This window comes from Leguminivora glycinivorella, chromosome 20 (assembly GCF_023078275.1).
Source record: "Leguminivora glycinivorella isolate SPB_JAAS2020 chromosome 20, LegGlyc_1.1, whole genome shotgun sequence".
NCBI lineage: Eukaryota > Metazoa > Arthropoda > Insecta > Lepidoptera > Tortricidae > Leguminivora > Leguminivora glycinivorella.
This window is the reverse complement of record NC_062990.1, coordinates 14,369,250-14,385,336: the sequence shown is the minus strand read 5'-3', so window position 1 is coordinate 14,385,336 and position 16,087 is coordinate 14,369,250. Positions and strand designations below refer to the sequence as shown.

General features: G+C 32.2%; 1 protein-coding gene across 3 annotated transcripts in view; it reads left to right on the top strand.

Moving 5' to 3' along the window:
* LOC125237073 (nephrin) overlaps positions 1-16,087 on the top strand; it is a 457,494-nt gene that overhangs the window by 427,312 nt on the left and 14,095 nt on the right. For 2 of the 3 annotated variants that reach the window (XM_048144025.1, XM_048144024.1), the window contains 11 exons: positions 1,890-2,046; positions 3,347-3,484; positions 6,090-6,254; positions 9,555-9,713; positions 10,368-10,499; positions 10,648-10,728; positions 10,826-11,114; positions 11,488-11,723; positions 12,168-12,276; positions 12,709-12,878; positions 14,630-14,800. In XM_048144025.1, the coding sequence (XP_047999982.1) occupies positions 1,890-2,046; positions 3,347-3,484; positions 6,090-6,254; positions 9,555-9,713; positions 10,368-10,499; positions 10,648-10,728; positions 10,826-11,114; positions 11,488-11,723; positions 12,168-12,276; positions 12,709-12,878; positions 14,630-14,800 (1,807 nt within the window). The remainder of the gene's footprint in view (positions 1-1,889; positions 2,047-3,346; positions 3,485-6,089; positions 6,255-9,554; positions 9,714-10,367; positions 10,500-10,647; positions 10,729-10,825; positions 11,115-11,487; positions 11,724-12,167; positions 12,277-12,708; positions 12,879-14,629; positions 14,801-16,087) is intronic. The other variant, XM_048144026.1, reaches the window with a different exon arrangement.

Below are 16,087 nucleotides of genomic sequence, written 5' to 3'. Positions count from 1 at the left end.
CCTCAAGTGACCTATTTCACAATAGTGACAATTGTCGCCCGAAAGTGACACTTTGCCGTTCATTGCCTGTTCAACTAGGAAATATTGACGCTGAGTTGTTAGTCTTATCAACCCAGAAAAAGGCACAAAATTGTAGTAGTAGTAGTAGTAATACACTTTATTGTACAAAAATAAGAACACATTTGTACAAAGGCGAACTTATCCCACCAAGGAATTTCTTCCAGTTAACCTTAGAGCAGTTAAAGGAAAATTGGAGACGGTAGACTTTCCTAAGCTAAACCTATACCTAACCTACAAACTATAGCAATATTGTCAGTGTTAAGTGTCAGTGCCATTGTGTGTGTGTGTAAGGCACCAGCTGTTCAGTGTAGAACCCGCACGTTTTACCATAGAATACCTTAAGTACTATCAACAGAAACGTTTCTCCAATTTTTTTTGATGCACTATGAGTTTTGGTCATATTTACTACTCAAATACTTTAGTGACATAGTACTCTCAGAAAAAGTGAATGCAAGGCAGAAGTAATTACTTAAAATACTGATTATCTAATTATATTGTTATAAAAAGAAACAAGGGTTTGTACTTACGATTTCGTAAGAGCAACCACTTCGTTTGTTTAAGAGGCGAAATATAGCGATCTAGGGATTAAGTTACTAAAAGTCTAAATTGCTTACGTTATTCTATTGAAAAGGGTTCAATAAAGTCAAGTAGATATTAGTGAACAATTTTTATATTAAAGGAAAAAATGGAAAAATTTACGCTTCCGGCGGGACTTGAACCCGCATCCTTTTATTAAAAAAAAAAAAAAAAGGGTTTAAAATTGTTTAGAATCGTTAGCAGACGTTTCTGCTTAATAAAAATTAATTTAGATATTACTGTGTTTTTAGAAATCATGGATTTCTAAAAACACAGTAAAATCATAAATGGGAAAGTGTGTGTGTCTGTTTGTTTGTCCGTCTTTCACGGCAAAACGGAACGATGTATTGATGTGATTTTTAAGTGGCGATAGATGAAGGGATGGAGAGTGACGTGGGCTACTTTTTGTCTCTTTCTAACCCCCCACTTCCTTGATGGGGGATGGAAGTTTGCATAATTTAATGCGAGCGAAGCCGCGGCTAAAAGCTAGTTTACAATAAAATGTTGTTCTGCAAAATTGTTATACCCTTGTTAATTGCAAAATTGTTAATCCTTGTTATACCCTTTTTCTGCAAATAAAACATTTCATTTCTATTTCTATTAATAACTAAAATTCACGAGCAATTATTGGATAACTCGTAAAGTTCTAGTAGTTGAAATAGTTTATTGATACAATCGATTAGAAATAAAACTAATTAAACAAATAAAATCTCAGTCATTGTTGTAGTAACATCAATATTTTTGGAAGCATTTTATTTTCTACACGTCTTACAAGTTAACAATCTGTTATCCCAACTTGTACAAAACATTTCAGGGATCATTAATAAAATTATCCAATTTACTAAAGTGGTACAGAAATTCTTTGTAAACATAACCTTATCTGAACACTATTGTTTTGAAAACTGCATTATTCGATAAAACTAAAAAATGGCATAAGGTACAGCGGGAAAATTTCTACTGGGGGTCAATTGCAACTGATCCATTTTTCCATGTTTTACAAAGTTTCCATTATTAAAATAGTCCACTGTAGATGGATGTAGTCCACTGGTCATAATTATATGCCACTTAATTGTGTAATATTAGAAAAAATACAATTGCCTCCCAGTCGGGATATGCTCCGCTGTACCTTACGTATGATAATCATTAAAATATTCTAAGACATTTCCATGACTTCTAGTGTCAATAAAAACTGAGGTCTATTTAACATCATTCTTATTGTTTTTATCTGTATTAACTCTGTTTTTCTCCACCAGATCCCTCACACCATAACCCGCACTGCAGACAAGTCAGTCACCGCTGAGATCTCCATCTTAGCCAATGTCACTGACAACCAAGCTCAATACCGGTGTGAGGCTACCAACAGTGCAACGGAGATACCACTGTTTGAAACTGTCACCTTGAATGTGCACTGTAAGTATTTTATTAGTATTTGTACCATAAAGGTGTATTTTCAACCAAAATGCAGTAAAACCTTCATATTTTTGGTCAATGTCACTGATAAATTGACAACCAAGCCCAGTACCGTTGTGTGGCAACCAACAGTGCGACGGAGATACCACTGTTTGCGACTGTGACCTTGGATGTGCACTGTAAGTATTTGATTCATATTAGCAGCATTATGAAGGTTAAAACAGCGTAATTTTTGATCTTAATGCTGTAGAATCTTGATTATTAGATTGACATTTAAAACATGACTCTAATAGATTAATAAAGAGTCGTGGGCAAGATATTAATGAAGACAGCCGCCAAAATAATAAATAATCAAACTAATTATAAAGAAAGAAAACATACAAAACGAGACAAGTCATATGAATAGAAAAATTAATGTAGGTTTTGTTAACGAAATGCAAATAAAAACTAAACATTGAAATTTTCTGACGACAAAATATGTTTTACAAATTTAAATAAAGCAACGAAACATAAACTTAAACCTTAATTACATTTGTTTGACTTTACTTTCATTTGTTTACTAAAATAATGATTTTAAGTCCTTTATTTGGCTTTTGAGTTTGCGTTTATGTTTTCTTTAGTTTGAGTTTTATTGTAAATATTGTTTTAATTAAATTGGCCTTTTTAGTTTACTTCTGCTTGGAAGATCAACAGGATAATGAAAAGGTCTACAATGTTTCGAAATAAACAGATTTTTCAGTAAATAACCTCTTGCCTTTCAGTAAATAGCCTCTTGTTTTACCTCTTAAGTTGTTGTTTATACTTGCTATGTTGTTTCGTGTATTGAGGCTTTGCAATAAAGAGTATTTGTATTGTATTGTATTGTAAATAAAACTGATAGTAACCGTTGAACTTCTAAGATTTTAAAAACGAATGTAAAGTATATCGTTGTGTTTTATATACCCGAATAAATTCTTATCTCTATTTTTCAAATTTTTTAGTAGATCATTTAAAATAAATATTCACTTTATATCCTATTATTATTATGCATCTGTGTTCTTTTACTGATTTTAGTATACCAATCTTTATCTTTATCAAATATAATATTAAAATTCATGTCATTACAATATTTCCTTTAGTTATTATATAAATCTTTACGGTGTTTTTTTATAAATCATTAATTTATATGAAAAAACAAACATATATAAACTGATACTAACCATGAAACTTAATAACTAATTCATATCTTGAGGCTTTTTGCTAAAGATTTATTGTTTTTTTTTATATTTGACTTTTTACTCAAAATATTTTATGTCAACAGTCGCTCCAGAAACAGTGAAAGTGACAACGGAACCCAGTGAGCTCAAGCCGGGAATCGAAGCCACACTATCTTGCAAGTCAGCCGCTAGCAATCCGCCAGCGACTCTGTCTTGGTGGCGCGATGGGATACCCGTTCAAGGTAAATTTTCTTATTTTATCTTTTTAACTAAACTATAAACTGAAACAGATACATACACTAAAGAAAAATTGATCAAGCCCACTGGTGGCGAAGCCGAGAATTGAACCCAGGTATAATTTGATTTGTTACCTACTTCCTTAACTAATCTTGTAATAAAGTAACATTGATTTTTTATGATTATTATAAATAGGCCTACTTTTGGGCTACAGAAAGGGCCTTTGGTCAATCCTTATTGAATGTTTCAATATGAAACTGATTTTCAATGAAAATAACTTTTTTTTTTGCGATGCCATCGTTTTGTTGATAGGCATTGAAAACAGTATGAATACTAAGTTTTTTATTCCTTTCTCTTCTTAACAAAAATATAAATCTATGTTTTTATTGGAAATTAGGTCGTGCTATTGATAAATTAGATTTTAAATTGTCTAAACGACATTACAAATAGGTCACTAACAAATTTTATATTGTCAATTTAGTGTGGAGGTAGATAATTTCTTAGTGTGAGTTAAAAGATTAATAAAAGATTGTAATAAGATTAAAGTTAAAGAGAAATCATAGATGATTTACAAATATTCTATATTTTCACTTGCCAATTACATGTGATAAGGAAGTAAAGATTATTATAAACACATTATATATTTATATTGGGTAGTATAAAACCACTCTGAACTTTTACGATCCATAAACTTTCATAAAAAGAACGAAATGCAAAGAAGAGTTAAGGAGCATTTTCATAATTTGTATCACAAAGTTGATTGCACAATAAAAGCAAGTCTGTTAATTTCTCTCTAGCTCGCAAAAAGTAACGGAAAAGAAGTAGTTCTTGAGAAGATTTCAAAGAAAAGTTTTTACGGTGGTATCTTTTGATTCGGCACATTTTAGTACCTAAATAAATTACCTAACGCTAGATAAAGTTCATCAACGCCTTCTTTGGTATGTTTGAATGGAGTGTTTTTTTCACGTCGTATTTGAAGTCAAATGGTTTAAGAAAAAAAACTGAAAATTGACCATGGCACGAATTTATTTTTTCAACTTTTTATAGGTTTTCATGGAGTGCAAAAAAACTTGTGAAATATACTTTTTTTTTATATACTTTTACACAATGAATATCATTACTACTTATCACATCCTTTTATAATCAATTATGTGTACTACATAGCTTGACTCTGACTAAGTCATCATTCTATTGCCCTACTCCCATTATTTGGGGTCGGCGGAGCAGATTTTCCTTCTCCATTCCTCTCTATCAGCCGTCATTTCCATACTAACACCTTTCACTCTCATATCATTGTTAACATATTCCATCCATATTTTCTTAGGCCTTCCACTACCGTTGTCGCCATCCACCTTCATAATTACCACTCGTAAAGACTAAGTAAGAAAATGTAATTATCATATTATTATGTTTTATAAAACTAAAAATGCTGACTAGTCTTAAAATAAGAGTGAAACCTTATGAAATGACTAAAAAAGAATTCACCTCATTCTCAAAGACCAACAAAGAATAACTGACTGAAATGAAGTTTTTTAACGGCACATAAAGATGATATCAACTCAGTCAAAAACGTTTACAGACGAGTAAAATTTTTACGAGCCAAGCTGTGAAATAAGAACTACAGTGAAGTTAATATTAATGTTTAACTTTTTGGGTTTTATTACCCACAGTGTGAGAGATAAGAAAGTCGCAAAACCTTTGTGTATGTTGAGTTTATTAGACTGTTTTGAAATTTAGTCTTTTGACACTTTATAGCCATACGTTGGAATTAGAATTAGGAATTTATTATACTCCATTAATTGAAAGATTAATCTCAAAGTTTGTATATAGTCGACAAAGCCTGTAGCTGATTTGTTTTATGTCCACTTGACGAAGCCTGCGCTGCTGATCACGATCTATTTTGTTTTTATTGGATGGGTTTTGGGTTTAGTTTTAATTTAGTTTTTTTTAATTGTATTTATTTTGAAATTTGAAATGACCAAATAAAGATTTATATTATTAAAAAAAAAAATCTCAAAGGTAAATTTATGATTTGAAAGGGTTTATGAAAAAGAGCCTACTAAATATGTAGTTAACTGAGTTGGAAGGATTTTTTTTGGTGCTTTCTATATTTGAGTTATTTTTTTTCAGAATTGTTTATTTGCCATAATTTTCCGAGCTCAGTATAAGTTCCTCTGTACTGAAAATCCACCAAAAAAAAACATAATATTTACAATTTTTTTGTTTAGTTCTTTTCAAGACTATTAATTCTATAATTTTGTTTAAATAGACTATGTATTTAGATTTGTTTTAGTAGTTTTCGAGTTATTGATATATACCTCAAGTTCTCAGTCTTCCTTAAGATTTTTAGTACATTGTCGCTCAAGCAAGTACGATAAATCAGCAAACATACAAGAAAAGTCCAAATGATTAGCGACAATTGTGTCGCTTAATTTCAAACTTGGTTAAATAGAATGGATTTAAGCTTTAAGGTTGATTATATAAAAAATATAATATTGATCTGAAAGATAATCAACCTTATAACAGAATGGATTTACCCGTTTGAAGTTAAGCGACACAATTAACCTTTTACCTTCACATTTTATTATTAAATAAATTTTTCTTACCCAGGTCTCCCAATGAAGATGAACCAAGGTCTCTACGGCGGGACGCTATCCACCATGGAGCTCAAACTAAACGTCACTAAGGACATGAATGGGGCCGTGTACACGTGCCAAGCGATGAACGAAGCTCTGCAGAGGAGCGTGCACGATGCTACGTCCTTGAAGGTTTTATGTAAGTACTGATTTGTACTATTCTGTAGTTACTTTTTAGGGTTCCGTAGCCAAAATGGCAAAAACGGAACCCTTATAGTTTCGTCATGTCCGTCTGTCCGTCTGTCCGTCTGTCCGTCTGTCCGTCTGTCACAGCCGATTTACTCGGAAACTATAAGTACTACAGTGATGAAATTTGATGGGAATATGTGTTGTATGAACCGCTACAAAATTATGACACTAAATAGTAAAAAAAAGAATTGGGGGTGGGGCCCCCCATACATGTAACTGAGGGATGAAAATTTTTTTTTCGATGTACATACCCGTGTGGGGTATCAATGGAAAGGTCTTTTAAAATGATATAAAGTTTTCTAAAAAACATTTTTCTTAAAGTGAACGGTTTTTGAGATATCAGCTCTCAAAGTCGTAAAAAGTATGTCCCCCCCCCTCTATTTTTATAACTACGGGGTATAAAATTCTAAAAAAAATAGAGGTGATGCATGCTAATTAACTCTTTCAACGATTTTTGGTTTGATCAAAGTATCTCTTATAGTTTTTGAGATAGGTTGATTTAACTGTAATTTTGGTTTGCTGCTACGGAACCCTTTGTGCGCGAGCCCGACTCGCACTTGGCCGGTTTTTTGATCCTGATATTGAGTACTGATTGTACCTGGAAAAACTGAATCTGATAGCTCAACTTAAGAAACTAGACTAAACTGTTGAAAACTACTTATATTACGTATAATAAGGTAAGTTTAGGATTTGAATTGTGAAAAAATATTTTACTCTAACTGATACATGCCAGTGTTTTGTTTTAGAACTGAGACTAAAAATGTTTTTTTTTTACTGTTTGATTTTGTTGAGTTTCCGACCTTCCGACATAAACTACACGGTAATTTTACGAGTATAGCTCAAAAATTATATAATCTTTATTGAAAAACAAACAATATACCAACTATAAAATTTAAAAGGCAGACGAAAGGGAGATTTAAAGGGAGACGTATTAGGCAGTACATTCCGTTGAAATTAGAGATGGGTAGTGAGTAAATACTCATGAGTAAATATCGAGTAAATACTCAGTATTTACTCAAAATACCCGTATTTACTCGTTTTTACTCTAATTGGTGGGTATAAACTATTTAGCGTGCTGAAATGGAAATACAAATTTATATTAAGTTAAGTAATCAAATTTATATGAATTTTATTTTAAAGACGTGCTCTCCATACATTTAACTATTTTTCTCAAAAATAAAGTTCAAAAATTACCAGTATGTTATATACATCATCTGATAAGTCTTTAAAAATTAATTGAATGTTTCTAAAAAAGTGTTTTAATAATATGAATAGTTTTGGAATAAAACGATAATTAAGGCCGAAATAAAGTTTATACCTTTATAACTTTCGAATTCGTTATTGGAAAAATATCCAGAAAACCTCTTTTTCAACAAACTAAGAGTCCCATAAGCTTCTGATAATATAAATAGTATTTAAACATGTCCACACACTTAAAATAAATACGTATAAGTACATAAATCTCATTTTTTAAATTATTTTTAGGTAACAGTTTCTACTCACCCAAATGAGTAAATACGAGTATTTATTCGGTGCTTTGAGTAAATTACGGGTAAATACTCAGTATTTACTCACCCCTACCCATCTCTAAATGAAATGCAAAAATAACTTGAAAACAGTTTAAATAGGCTTCAGTTGCAAAAAAATCACCAAACTCGATCTTACCTCCCGAATTCGTGTAAAATGTAACCTGGATCACGAACTTCGATAAAAACAGGCGACTGACACAATTTCGATATTCAGAATTATTAATGCAAGCAAATCTCTCGGCCGTCCTACAACATTAATCCCGTATTTTTTGCTTCGTGTTCAGTTTCAAGTTATTTTTTAAATCTGTATTTGTAGGGAAATTGACTACTATAAACAACTGAGTTTGTGCTGGTATTTTTTGAACGATATTATTTTTATATTTGATTACAAAAGTACAACTACAATTTTATTATTTTGCTAAAATAAAATAAAGACTGAATGGAATTGTAACGTGAAATACGTCATTATTGGTGATTTATTGACGTAAATCAACTTGCATTACAAAAATCAGCAATACGTCTAATAAATCGAAATACAATGTCTTCAAGAATCAGCAAGACTAATAATTGGATATTTTACAACAACACTTAAAATAATAGAATGACAACTTGGTCCATTTTATAGATACCACAAACGATCAAGCCAAATCAATAATTTTATATTATTATAAATTATCTATTGCTTCCCATGACAGAAAAATCAATTAATGGCAAATATGGAAAAAATACTGATACGATGTTCGCTATAACATTTTAAGCTTAAGGCAGTGGTCTCACCAAAAGCGTTTAAGGGAAAAAAAATAGTCGCTGCCGTGTAGTTATAGTTCCTTGCCTCGTCGCCGAAACTATAATAGTATTTTATGCAACTGGTGGTTAAAAGAGGTCAAAAAAGGTGAGTGGCGTGGGTAACAATTTGAGGCGAAGCCGAAAATTGTTAATAAAGACGCCACGAGCATTTTTTGACTCAGTTAAACACCGTTGCATACAATACTTTTTCTACGACCAAGCACTTATTTTGAAAGAAAATTATAAATGTTGATTTATAATTTAAGTTGATTTTAAATTATAAATGTTGAAGTAGGTATTTGTTGAAATACCTACTTTCAGTCATCTTAGTTATCTAGTGGACCGCCTACCATTTTGAATATGCAGTTTGAGTGCAAACATGAAAATAAAACTGTCTATGGTATGGTTCTTTGAAGCCTGGCCACTAAGACGAATCGAGCCGAGTTGAATCGAGTTCTCATACATTTGAATGCGATTCGACGCGTCGCCAATGAACGCAGCAGAAAACGAAGGAGTCTCGACTCTGCGAATTGGTTTGTTAAGTTGGTAGCAATGTATTTACTGAACTGTAACAGCTATATCGTGCTACTGCTACTAAATGTTTTCAGGGTATAGACTAGATAGACTTGTCCTGACATCTTTTATGTAGGGTTTTAAAGTTCTATGCACGACCTTGTAACTCACGAATAACAGTACGGGAGTAGAAAAACTATAAATCGCTTGCTATTGTTATTGTTTATTGTTAATAATATGAAGTGGCCTAACGGAGCCAGCGTAGTCCCATGGACCAAGGCTCAAAAAAAACAGATAAAAAAAAATCGCTCGCTCTCTCTTTATTTTATACGGCAGCGACTATCTTTTGCTCGTTCGCTATCGCCAATAGCTAGACTTAAGACGTTTTATATATGCCTAAAAGCCACATTTTTTTTCAACAGACGCGCCAATCTTCGACGAAAACACTCCGCCCACCACAGTCGGTGTGGAGAACGAGCCTCTCATCATCATGTTGCGCGCTGATGGGAACCCTGGCAGCATCACGTATACTTGGACTAAGGATGGACAGCCGATTACTCAGTCGTCGTATAGCAGTGGAAGTAAGTACAGGTTTTAGGTGCTCATGTTTTAAATTATTGTCGGGCTCTAGTTAGTAATCAGTACGTAATTAGTAATCGTTATTGCTTGCATAGTTACCACAAGTACCTTTTGTTACCTTGTTTGCTCAGCTATGAAACCACAGCATTTGATGACCCAAGGCGATGATTCAGTTAGTACAGAGTAAAACATTGATTTTATGTAATACGTTGATCTTCCTTTATTATTTACAATATTGTTTACATCTCTGATATTCATCTCGTCCTAATATGTGATAACATCCTAACTACTGATTATAAATTTTGTTTTCTAATTTTCATTTGCCATTTCGTTTTCAATGTCAATTTTTGTGATAAGTTGTGTTTCAAATAAGAGTATAAAAACCACAAAATATCAGTTCCATTCTCCGATTTCATAAATTTTTAGTAAATGAAAAATGAAATTGAAATGAAAATGAAATATTTATTTTTCAAGTAGGCATATTACAATGCGCATATGAACGTCAAATAAAGCTACGCCGGCTCTAACCCTACGCCTCAGCCTCGAGAAGATTTCAGTTCAAAGTTCATTTTGTTTCTTTAAAATTTGTGCATTTTAGTGATAAACTGCATTGTTATTTTATAATTGGTTTGTATAATATCAATATTTTTTAACAGACGACCGTATAATATCCGAAGGCTCCATGCTGAATATCACCCGTCTCTCTCGCACCGACGCTGGAGTCTACACCTGCGAAGCCGTTAACTCTCAGGGCGCCGCCACCGCTAACATCAGCGTCTCTGTTCATTGTAAGTCTCTCTCTCTCTTATCTTCATCTTATCTTAAGTTAAAAAATCTCAGATTTGGCTTCACTATGAAGCCTCACAACTAAGTTGAAAGATTTGAGTTGAGATTAGGGTTTATCCACTTTACAATCTTGTTTTATTTTTGTTGTAGATTCAGCGAGCGTAGTATCAGTCAGTCAAAATGAAATAAGAAATTCTGGTGAAGATGCTACATTGGCATGTACTGCTACTGGTAAGTAATTTATATTTTTCTGCAATCTCTTTAATAGAAATATTAATTAGAGTATAATGTTAATTTTCTTTTTCTAACTATTTACTTTATTTCTCAGGTAATCCACTCACTTCTGAACATATCAGATGGGAGCGAAAAGACTACAATTTCAAATCAAGAACCTCAAGTAGCTTTGATTCTAAAAATCTCACTAGCTATTTAATCATTAATCAAGCCACCAAAGATGATGTAGGGAACTTCGAATGTATTGTAAACAATGGTATAGGTGATAGAGAGAGCAAGCAAGAAGTCATGTTGGTAGTGAAGACACAGCCAATGATGGATTCTGCTCCTAATTTGAGCAAGTCTGCCTCTAATGTTGGACAAGTCGGAAGACTTATTTGCAAGTACGTATATTTAGACAATATTTCTTTACCGAACATATATAAATACTGCCTACGAATGATGTGATTTTGTTTTGTATCTTTATTCGTATCTTCGTAAAATTACATCCAATAAAAAAAAATAAGTAAATATGTAATCAAATGCTAGATGAATTACTATTTACAGCATTATTATTTACCTTTAAATGTGATTTGCTTTCTATAAACCTTGATTCAATGATTGTAACGTTGTTATTTTTGTTTATCTTATACTCAATAGTTCATTAATCGTCTTTTGTATTTGTGATATGAAATTACATCAATCTTCTAAATTTGAGAATTAATATTGTTATTTTTCTTCATTATGAACAGTACCTGTATCTTTATCATTTTTTAGATGCAAATCAGCACCAGCACCAAATTTCACATGGTCCAAAAACGGAGCAAAGTTACCTGTCAACACTTCCACTAAATACTATGCTGAATACCACAAAATTGACCCAGTGACATACATGTCTATTCTCCTGATTAATGACGTTTCTTCATCAGATTACGGATCTTATGTATGTGATGCTAGAAATGAACTGGGTTTTGATACGGCGAAGGTTAAGTTGGATATCACTAGTGCACCAGGTTAGTGTAAATATTTTAAGATAAGATAATAAAAGATAACATAAAATTTGTTGAACATTAAAATTGAACATTAAATTTAGTACCCTATCTCTTATTCTCTTATCTTCTAGTTTTAGTGATAGTTGAGCGACCTTTTGATTCCAGTATCTGATGTCTAAATTGGTCTCTCATTTAATTAAGTAAATCCTTTTTAATAAAATAATCGGCAAATATAATACCTACTACAATTTTGGAGACATGATTAGACGCCTTGTATTTGTATTACTATCTCTTGTAATTATCTAGTCTGTTGCTGGATTACTTTCATTTAAAAGTAGTTATATTTTCTTCGTTGACTATAAAGATATTATCAATGAAATTGGTCAACATCTTAGCCATATTAAGTTTCAGTAACTTTAATATAATTACTATTTTATTTTACTAACATTTTGTCTTTGTTTACAGATCAAGTGATGTCAATATCGGTGACGAACGTAACTTATAACTCAGTAACTTTGGAATGGGTGCCAGGGTTTGATGGTGGCCTTACTACATGGTTTAGACTTAGATATCGGTAAGTTTTTACATTATTTTATATGTTCTCCTTACAATTTCTTCAATATGGCACAATTTGACTTTGGTGTAAAATATTTTGGAAACCAAAGCTATATCTGTATTCAAAAATGTTCATTATTGAGATAGATTTTTTCACGGTATCAGTCTAATAAAGAGCAGATATCAATGAACTTTAATCGACTTAAAAAAGGGATGTATTGTGTACATTTTATCCCTCTGATCTTTGTACAAATGATGTGGATTTTCCTGCTTATTATTTATTTTTGTATCTTTCTACTACTGATCAGGGCACATACATTCTAATCCGCTGTTTCAAGGTCGCTGATAATCACACAATAAATAACAGAAACCTAAAACAAAGTCTATTGGTTTCTTCCTTTCCACAGATTCCTTTTTGATTTGTGAATTAAAATTTTTACTTCAATTTTAGTAAACCATATGAAGAAACATACAGATACGAGGATGTATCACCAAGGAATGCAACGTCGTATACGATTGGTGGGCTGGAGAAGAATACAGACTACGTGTTCTCTGTTATGGCACTTAACAAAATGGGACAGAGCAAATATAGACCGGATGATACTAAAGCCACAACACTTAGTAAGTATTTTAAATTTTATAGTTTAGACAAGGATATTTTCAAACTTAAATTATGTTTCACTGGTTTAATAGCCACTGTTATACCTAAATCAAACACAATATCAAATATTAAAGTAAATCAATTAACACAGTTACAAGATAAAGGTAGATTAAATACTGTTTTAAGAAAAAATCTTGCACCTCAAGAATCTTTTTTATTTTTAAAAGCAAAACAAAACAGAACTACTTGAATGGATTAAACCTACTTACCAACATTTTGTATTTGTGAAAAGAAATCCTCGGTTGAACGAGTCACGTGTTTTTTGTTGACATTGTTTAAGATTTAAATGACCTTGATTCTAAAAAGCGAAAACTTTTGCAATGATTTTTTTTCCGTGTAAATATTTAAAAAGTACTTAGCCTTGTAAAGAAACAATTACAACTCAGTTGAAGGTTAACAGTAAATGGGAAACACTTCAAAGAAATTACCATTCCGTTTGATGGTTCTTTTCTAAGAAATCTTAGTAAATAATTAAGCAAAAGGCATAATTTAGGAAGGCTAAGGATGAGACGAGTTAATTTTCATAGTGTAAAGAACAGCTAGCAATTATAAGGAAGTTGCTATGTAACTTACACTCAAGGCAATTTTATCTGTATCTTTGTGTGTACAATTTTTTATTAAAATATAAATTGCTAGCACAAACTAATTTAAAAATTCTGCGTTTGATCAATTTTGGTTAGTTTCATTATTTATTACTTTATTCATTGTATTTATTAAGTTAGGTTGTTTATAATATGAGTATAAAAATTAAATACAAAACAATATAAAAAATAAAAAAAACCTAACCTAGGGTGCCGCCAGCCAACGGGGCAGGCCCAAGCTGCCGGTGGTTAGGGCTGCAGTGAGAGGAACCGTCGGACTATCCGCTACGTGTCCAAGATCACCGCATTCTGCATCTGAAAATTATTTATATTTTAAATAGGTTCAAAGAGAACTAATCAAATCCAATATATTTTTGCCTAAACACTTTTTCAATGGTTCCTATATTTCCGAAAATTAATGTGTTTGAGTAAAAGATCTCTTAAATATTATTGAAAAGGCCTGTTATAAACCAGTGGAAAACAAACTATTTTTTATACTTGATATAATTTAAATTGTATGAGTATAAATGTTTTCTAATAATATGTCTCAACCTTTCCACGCATCAGACTTCGTCCCATCATCGGTACATTCAAGTTCAGAAGAGTACAACTACAATGTACCCGGGGTTTTCATCATAACTGGTACCATTGTTGGTACAGCTCTGATATTGTTGAATGTACTGCTGATAGGATTCTGTCTGCACAGGAGGACAAATAAGAGGATCAGAGGTGTGATGTTTTTTGTTAATGTCAACTCAATTGTTTATCTTCTGTTATTGTTTTGAGAAGCATTGTTAATATGTGTTGTGTGTTGTAGAATTTTAAAATATCTTTATTGGCAGTAAGTTTTTTTTCATTATATTTATTATTTAATCAAATTTTTTTTATGAAATTAAAACACTTTTAGATACAAAATTGCTGTATGAAACAGTCGAATTATAGTAGTTTGTGTCAAAAACTGGTGAACATTACCCGCTTCAAATATGGAGCATTTTTTCTATTTTTGTCGATGTTTAGGTTATTAGACAAAATTTCGATTTTGGATAACCTATTCCACTCACTGCCAATAAAGAAATTTTAAAACAGCTTCCATTTTTTTTTTGCTAATTTTTTTTTATTTTTCTTTAAAGCTTCTTCAGAAGTAGGCGAGTTGAACGTAGTGACCACGGAATATGTTGAAACGGCCGACGTGTCCAAGAGCGTAGTTGTATACGTGTCCATTACTGGGGCACTTCTAGTCTTAGTTAATGCTGCGCTAGTCGTTTGTTTTGTTTTTAAACGCCGGTCTAGACGGTTGAAAGGTGAGTTTTCTTTTGTTTTTTTTTAGCTTTGACAAATTACAGTTTTGTTTTCGTTTCTGTTTATTCATTATTTTTATAGTTTTCTGCTTTTTTAATAGAATAAAATTGATTGTGAAATGGTGCACAAAGCTTTGGTTTGTTGTTTAAGTGTGATCTATGATTTTTATGCTCGTAATGTTTGTATTACTGTGGTAGTTCTTAACATAATATGTATATATAGTCTCTTTATTAAAGGTGAATACTTTTTCTAATAAGTTTTTTTTGTAAATTAAAAATATATATATATTTCTTCATCATAATATTATGAAGTCACATAGTATGATTGCAGATTTTTTTTAAATCTTAAAATACTCATCACGCAATTTAAAAACCTAAAATAATAATGATCCCATCTCATTTTTCATTCAATTTTATTTCATATTAAAGAACACTGCATACATTTTTTTTTTTTTTTTTTTTTTTTTTTTTTTTTTTTTTTTTTTTTTACTAAGTATATTTTTATTAGACATAAAACTTAAGTAACAAATAAATAATACATATCTAACTCTAAAAATAACAATAAAAAACAAATTAAAATTAAATTAAAAACTAAACTAAACTAAAAATAAACTAAAATACGTCTAAATATGGCCCCCGCGGCATGGTGCCAAAGATGCTGGCAGCATTCCCTCGCTGAATAGCAATGCTAATGCGTTGCGAGAGAAAGCTGCCAGCTCTCTGGTCACCGGTAGTTTCTTTGAGCTTTGCGCTCAGCTCTTTAAAAACCTCACGGGCGCTTGGACCCCATGGCCCTAGGGTCTCGACGCCAACTGCCCTAAAATGGTATTGGTGTCCGAGACCCCGATATTTTGTCATCTTTTTTATTTCAGCCGCCTCCGCAGCTGCCCCAGCCCTGTTTGAGGTTCTTGGAAGATGGGAAGGTGCCAGTGTATCGACGCATGTGGCGTCCCAGACTAGCACCCGTCCCATCTTCCAAGGAACTAGGGTCATACCGTCCGGTCTCTTGCCATCGTCCCTCGAAACGCCGTTTGGTTCAAGGATGGCCGGCGCGTTGACGGTAGCAAGAGACCGGCGTATAATGTCATTCAGGGCAGAGTGTCTGGAGAGGCGACCGGCACTCAGTTGACAAGACAATACGCATACATTAGTTTAAATTAACATTGATTTAGGATAAATTAATATTGATTTCGCTCTGAACCTTCATTAAAATTTAATGCTTTTGCAGCCCTCTATCATTACATTCATTACGTCTTAGCAAATATTTGGTACGATATTTTCCGAATATCA